The following is a 7391-nucleotide window of genomic DNA, read 5'->3' as shown; positions in this document are numbered from 1 at the left end:
GTGTAATGTGGGTGTACCTAGGTGTATCCACAACAGCTCGCACAGCTACAATCTGGACCAGTTGTAGTCTCCAAGCTCTCTGAGGGTAGCCCCATGTAGAGCGCATTGCAATAATCTAATTGTGAGGTGACAAGGGCATGATTGAGGAGTGCCTCTTGATCCAGGTAGGGCACTAGACAAACGTGCAAAAGGTCCCTCTAGCAACCGCTGTCAAATGTTGATCTAGTTTTAGCTGTGAGTCTAGGAGGACATCCTAATTTTGAACCCATTCTGAGGGGGACAATTTCTCTCCCCCCCCCCCCAAGAGCCAAGGATGGAAAGTTGACATAGTCTTTAGGAGGCAATATCCACAGCCACTCGGTCTTGTCTGGGTTAAGTCTGAGCCTATTAACTGCCATCCAGATCCTCACAGCCTCGTATCCACTGCTTCACTGAATTGACGTGTTGTGGAGATATATAATTGGGTATCATCTGCATATTGCTGACACCTTACCCTGAATCATCAGATGACCTCATCCAGTGGTTTCATGTAGATATTAAATAGTAAGGGGGAAGAGGACCGAGCCCTGAGACACCCCACAAACAAGGTCAATCTCTGTCCTACCAACACCGACAGAGAGATAGGAGAACCACCATAATACAGTGGTTCCTAGCCCCAACTCTTAGTTGTATCAGAAGGATACCATGGTCAATAGTATTGAAAGCAGATGAGAGGTCAAGTAGCACCAAGATTGAGGAGTGACCACCATCTCTGGCTCGCCAAATATCCATCAGCATGACCAAAGCAGTTTCCATGCTGTAGCTAGGCCTGAATCCAGATTGAGAGGGTGTCCAGATTTTCTATTTCACCCAATAACCGTAGGAGCTGGAGTGCCACCACTTTCTCAACAAACTTCCCTACAAAGGATAGGTTGAAGACTGGACAAAAGTTCTTTAATTCAGCTGGGTCCAGGGAAGGCTTCTTGAGAAGGGGTAGCACAACCGCTTCCTTTAATGGCTGCGGAAACAATCCCTCACTCAAAAACACTACTTAACTAATATCTGGAGCCAGTCTCGTGTGACACTCCCACCCCTGCTGGCTGAAATCAGCCAGGAGGGACACAGGTCCAACAGACAAGTGGAGGAATTCATTGCTACTACTGCCTTGTCCACTTCCTCAGAAGTCACAGATTCAAATTCATCTCACACAATGGGACTAAGGCCTGCCCCTGTCATCTCAGTCGACATTGCTCAGATTCCAGGTCCATTCGAATCTGAGCGACTTTATCCAACAGAAACTGCATAAATTCCTCAGCTCTACATTACTTTTTATTATAGTTACCAAATGTATATTAATTTGAACTTGCATACAAACAAATCAAGATTTTTCCATGAATTTAAACCAATTGCTTTAGTGTTGTTGGGCAGTTTCTTCCATCATTTACTAGATGACACAAACATTAAATCAACAAAAGACTTAAATATCATATTTTTCAGACTATGTGTGTTCAGGCAGCCCCAGAAGCACACTACAGTGCTCTGCATGGCCCATTTTACCCAGGAATGTGCCTATTTTTGGCCTGCAAAGTGCTGGGGGGTTGGAGGGGGCAAAAACATCATGCGCAGAAGGTTTGGGATCCCAAAAACGGGTCCATTTTTGGCAGATGTGGGTCATGCAAAGCACTGCAGGGTGCTTCTGGGTGCCGGACAAGGCAAAAAACATGGTGTGGAGGGTTCAGGTGGCCAAAACCACCCGTATTCTATCTATAAGACACCTAAATATTTTTGGGGGGAGAAAGGCGCAATCTTACACTCTGAAATATGGTAAGTGTAAACAACTAAATACTAAAGAGAAAAGGTTCTAACAAAACATTTTGATGGGTTATTGCTAAGAGGGAGATATTCCTTATTTAAATACCCAGGAGAATAAATGTAATTCCTCGGTGAAGTTTATTTTGTAATGTTTCATTTATAAAAGTTTATGGCTGAAGAATTCATCTGGTCTTGCTGAGTACAAGTAGTGCTCAATTTAACAACCGTTTAAGACATTTAAAAATGATGCCAGCCTCGGAAAAAGTGAATTATGACTTTTACTTATAACCTTTGCACCATCCTGTGGTGGTTGCATGATTACCGTGTAGGCGCTTAGCAACTAGCTCACATTTATAACCACTTGCAATATCCTGCAATCATTGTGATGTGTGGCCCCTTTTGCAAAATTCCAGCAAAAAATTGCCCATTAGGGAACTGGAGCATGAGATTTGCTTCATGACTATCATGAACATTTTCACAAAATTCGGGTCTGACCACAACAACCTTCAATGTAAATTCCGGTCCCAATTGTTTTAAGTTCAGGATTACCTGTAGTCAGTAAGCTATTCTTCATCTTGCACTTGAAGCCACCGAGCTGCTGCTTCAGGCATACAATTTCAAGTCTTTCTCAAATTTAGTGTACATTAAACAGAAATATCATTACTGATTTCATTCTGATCTTAAAGGTTTCCTGAGAAAAGCATGTAGGTGTTAAGTTTTTATTAATATGCTTTATAAATCTCACTGTGCCTGCGAATCAGGTTAAATTTGCCACTAGGATCAGGAATGTACCATTTTTCCCAAACATCTGCAAAGGATGCCGTTCGCCCCCAGGGCTTGAAATGTCCATTCCAGTGGAGTAATTTGGCAGCTTTCACAAACTGTGGCGAGTATCTGTTGCCGGCACTTGAACCTTTAAATGGAATAAGACAAATATAACAAGAAATCATGAGGCAGAAGTTGTTTCTACGGGTTTTCAACCACAGGTGGAATTAACCACTTGATAGGTTCAAACACTGACATTTTTATCAGAAATATACTGCTCAAAAAAATAAAGGGAACACTCAAATAACACATCCTAGATCTGAATGAATGAAATATTCTCATTGAATACTTTGTTCTGTACAAAGTTGAATGTGCACAACAGCATGTGAAATTGATTGTCAATCAGAGTTGCTTCCTAACTGGATAGTTTGATTTCACAGTTTGATTTACTTGGAGTTATATTGTGTTGTTTTAAGTGTTCCCTTTATTTTTTTTGAGCAGGGTATTTTCTTTGTCATTGAACAATACTCTAAACATTGGACATAAACTTTATTTTAGGGGCCTGAAGATTATATTTCTGTAATAAACTAATTGTTAAATGCATACTGAAATATCACAGAAGTTTCAAGTTCACTGTATTTAAAAAGGTCAATTTTCTTAAGTAGACAATAATTGGAATGATATTCTTCCAGAGGAAAACCAATCACTTCATTGCAGGGGATGAAAAACATCCTACTAGTGAATTTCAACACATGGCAGTTGGGCTTTGCCTATTCCCTCCAGGCCCACAGAAACCATTGAAAAACACTTCATTTCAGAAATTTTGAGCATGCATGAGAAATGAAAATACTATATTCCCATTCCATCAACATTCAGTCCAAAATTACTAAACTTAGTACTGAAAGAAGGAAAAAAGGATGATAATTTCAAAGTTTGATTAGTCAAATTAGTTCCAATTTGATGGAAGCACAATGTTAACGTAAAATTGATTTCTTCTCTCTACTTACCAAGATGGCGAACATTCCACATAGGGTTAATTTTTGAATGTCGTTTGTAAAAAACAATTAGCAGAGGTGGTGTAGTGATACTTCCAGAAAGAGTCTTGCTATATATCTCTTCTCTAGTCAGTGATTAAGAAAATGGAGATTATCAGCTAAACCAAAAGCATAATTATTAACAAAAACCATTTTCATAGATAATATAATTAACAGATTGCAATTTTGTTTTTAATGTATTATTTACATTGTTGTTGCATTGTTTTTAAAATATTTAATGGCAAACTTAATATTCACAATGAATAATTCGCATTGTACCTTGGAGTAACGTTGAATTGGTCTCTCTTCTGTAAGATACAGCTAAAGAATATAGCTGCAAAAATCAATACTAGGAGCAACATACTTCAGAAATTATACGGAACTAAAAGAGCAGCTTTAGCGGTCATCCTCATATCATCAGCTCTAGGGTTGGTTTACTCTGTGTGTAATACTTTGCCCCAGTATGTCTTAACAGTTGCCTTACTAGTAAAAGGATCATCCGACACCATGAGGATTATAAATATATACTGTATATTAAAACCACTCTGACTTAGTTGCTTCCTGAGCCATATAGCATTGCCAGTTTTATGAAGGCAAGATGCATCAATGAGAGAATGCAGAAAAAAATATGTACAATTCACTCCTACTGGTGTTGACATTCCTCAAATCCAGAAAACCCCCACTAGCACTTGCACATCTGTCCAACAACTTTAACTTCAATTTACAATGGGAAGCCAAACAGGTTGCTGAACACCCAGACATAGGAAGACATATAAATGGCATCAAAAAAGGTGCTAAGCTTTGAGCTACCATATCAGCAATGTACAATCCTGAATAGGATTTGTACCTCACATGGTATATATAAATGGGACTTAGTATCATCTCAGTGTGATTGGGCTCCTATGTCAAAATGTAGATCACATTGTGACAAGCTGCACACTAAGGGCGTATATACAGTGTGGTATCTCATTTTTTCAATATTAACAATGCTGAAATGGCCTAAGGGCCTTTCTAAGTATTTTAGACTGCTGCTTGCAGAATTTTCGAATAGACAACAGGTTAAGGAAGACTGATAAAACAGAGTATTTTTATCTCTGCTTCCCACCTTCACATACAATTAGTCCCTTTCTTCAACTATCAAATAAGAAAACTGCACATACTCACACAACATTAAGTGACATCCATTTCTCTAATTGCTTAGTGACATTTTGTATTTTCCATTCTGTTAGATTTGCAACAAACACACCAGGATTAAAAGAACAGGTGCTTGCTTTGATGGAGAGCTTTCGAACCAGTTCCTTTTTATAATCAAGAAATCCCATGTAATTATACTGAAAATAAATAGAAATTAGACCTCAGATAACAGTTTCATTCCTAATTTCTATTCCAAAAGTTTCTTCACTTACATCCAGTGGAGAGCTACCAAAATTTTTACTACCACACTGTGGGCGTAGCTTATCTTTCAACATCTTTTAGTGCAAATTGGGTGTCTGGGGTGGAGCTTCATTTTTGCTACCCCACAGTGTCCCTCCACCCCATCCGGGCAGTAGCCCACCCATACTTACACCTGCTTCCTTTCTGTGTGGAAAACCAGAAAATTGGACAGAGTTGTTTCCATAATTACATTAGATTATTTTAAATATAAATACTGGCAGCCACCATCAATAGTTACTCAGAAAGCAGGAATTACTAAATCTACACGGAACATCACACAAATGACCTTTATTCAATAGGATTTCCTTTTAAGCCATCCCATTTAAAAAAAATCAGACTTGATTTTGAATGATTAGGTTCATTTTTCAAGTTCCTTTCTGAGTGTGGAAATGGTCTGTCATTGCCTTTTTTCAAATTGAAATGTTTAACTTATTTAGGCCTTAGATTTCCTGTAGTCTCAGAAGGACTAAACAGGTCTAACTTGCTGAATATATGTAACCCTGAAAGAAATAAAAAGCAAATAAGCGGGAGGCTGGGTATAAGTTCTGGCTATACTTTCTACTGTCTCACTGTCCACTTAAAAATATCTTCCTATGCAGTTGTATACAGTTTGATGTATAGTTAGCCTTTGTTTAGCAAGTTTTGAATTACGACAGTGATGAAAAAGTAACTTTACAACCAAGCCTCACATTTATGCCCTTCAGTTAAAGCAGTGGTTCTCAACCTGGGGGTCGGGACACCCTTGGGGGTCGAACAACCATTTCACAGGGGTCGCCTAATACCATGGGAAAAGACAAATTTCCCATGGTGTTAGGAGTTAAAGTGTCTATTCTGGCGCCTTGGAATATATTTTTACAATCTGACCCATTAGGCGTTTACAGTGGGGGAGTCCCTCTGACCTTCCTGCCAATCAGCTTAAAGCTCTGTTGGGAAATTGGGGCTAGACTTATGGTTGGGGGTCACCACAACATGAGGAACTGTATTAAGGGGTCACGGCATTAGAAAGGTTGAGAACCACTGAATTAAAGGAAAGATGAAATAAGATAAACATCTCTGGTTTCACTTAGCAATTGCTTTTCTGAACTACCAAGTTGCTAAGTCCCACTTGTCACTAAAAAGGACTACCTATAGTAGTTAAGCTATCGGGCTAGAAACAGGAGGCCAGGAACTTTTCTCTACGAAATGGGCAATGGCAAGCCACTTCCCAAAATATTGCCAAGTAAATTGTAAAGATTAGTTCAGACGGTGACCAGGAGTCAAGTTACCAGGAGAATTAAAGACCACCTACATAAATAAGCATGCAACTGCAAAAAGCTTTAAACTAACAAATAAAGTACTATTTAATTTATTTCTCAGTGATAAAAGATCCAATCATGAAACATACTAGCAAGAGGTTACTATTTATATTTTGTAATTTGAAAAAAATGCTTTCCTAGAACTGGATATGATACTAAAACTTTTGTAAAAGTTCCAAGTCAAGAATGGAACCAGATAATTAAAATAATGTTCTAACAACTAGAATCTTTCATTCTTATTCACATTTTTATAACCGCCTATCTCAAGGGAAGCAATTCTGGGCAGTGAACAATAATAAAACAGTAAAAAAACCAATTACAACATAATACAAATTAAATTTTCAGAGCTGCTTTTACCTGATTTCCTGCTCCACGGACAGAAAACTTATTTGAGGTAGAATCACAATCATCCGAGAATGCCGCTGCATGGCCTGATTGCAATTGAGTGTTGTAAAGTTCAAGGATATCACCTGAAAATGCACCATGTGCAATGAGTAGCTGCTACTGCAAGCAAATTAGAACCTGCATTTTGTCATTTTAACATAAATGTCTCAATGGTCTTTTCCAACATTTAGAATATACATACCCTGTTTCCCACAAAATAAGACATCCCCTGATAATAAGCCCTATTGGGTTTTTGAGTTCATGGCAATAAGGCCAAGTGCTTATTTCAGGGTTCAAAAAAATATAACACATGGTCTTATTTTCGGGAAAACATGGTTCGAACAGTGAATGCTATTCCAATAAATGCCATGTAAGGTTTAAAACTCGTATCTGTATATCCAAAGAGCTTTTCCACTTGAACAAAAGCTTATGCACCACAAAATGAACTAGTTTTAAAACAAAATTAAAACAAAAGGCATCTCTCAGGCAATTTTGTAATACAATATGGGTATATGCTGGTAAAAAACCTTGTAACTTAATTCAGATGTGATGGTGGACACCACTCAGAGTCCCTTGTTGAGATCCGTAGCTACTGGAACCAAATACAGCATATAAACTTATACTATTATTTAGATGGAGGCCATAATCATGCATACAATAATTTCAAAAAAAAATTTTTTTTTAATGT

General features: G+C 38.2%; 1 protein-coding gene across 8 annotated transcripts in view; it reads right to left on the bottom strand.

Moving 5' to 3' along the window:
- Positions 1-7391, bottom strand: part of GLT8D1 (glycosyltransferase 8 domain containing 1) — a 37091-nt gene that overhangs the window by 22790 nt on the left and 6910 nt on the right. For 6 of the 8 annotated variants that reach the window (XM_070738654.1, XM_070738661.1, XM_070738660.1 and 3 more), the window contains 4 exons: positions 6677-6789; positions 4755-4921; positions 3564-3676; positions 1911-2704 (listed from right to left, as the gene is read on the bottom strand). In XM_070738654.1, the coding sequence (XP_070594755.1) occupies positions 2514-2704; positions 3564-3676; positions 4755-4921; positions 6677-6789 (584 nt within the window). In that variant the 3' untranslated portion in view covers positions 1911-2513. Of the gene's footprint in view, positions 1-1910; positions 2705-3563; positions 3677-4754; positions 4922-6676; positions 6790-7391 lie in introns of those variants that run through there. The other 2 variants (XM_070738656.1, XM_070738657.1) reach the window with 1 other exon arrangement.

Source organism: Erythrolamprus reginae, chromosome 2 (genome assembly GCF_031021105.1).
Source record: "Erythrolamprus reginae isolate rEryReg1 chromosome 2, rEryReg1.hap1, whole genome shotgun sequence".
Classification (NCBI taxonomy): Eukaryota; Metazoa; Chordata; class Lepidosauria; order Squamata; family Dipsadidae; genus Erythrolamprus; species Erythrolamprus reginae.
The sequence above is the reverse complement of the archived record's forward strand: the minus strand, read 5'-3'. Positions and strand labels throughout refer to the sequence as shown.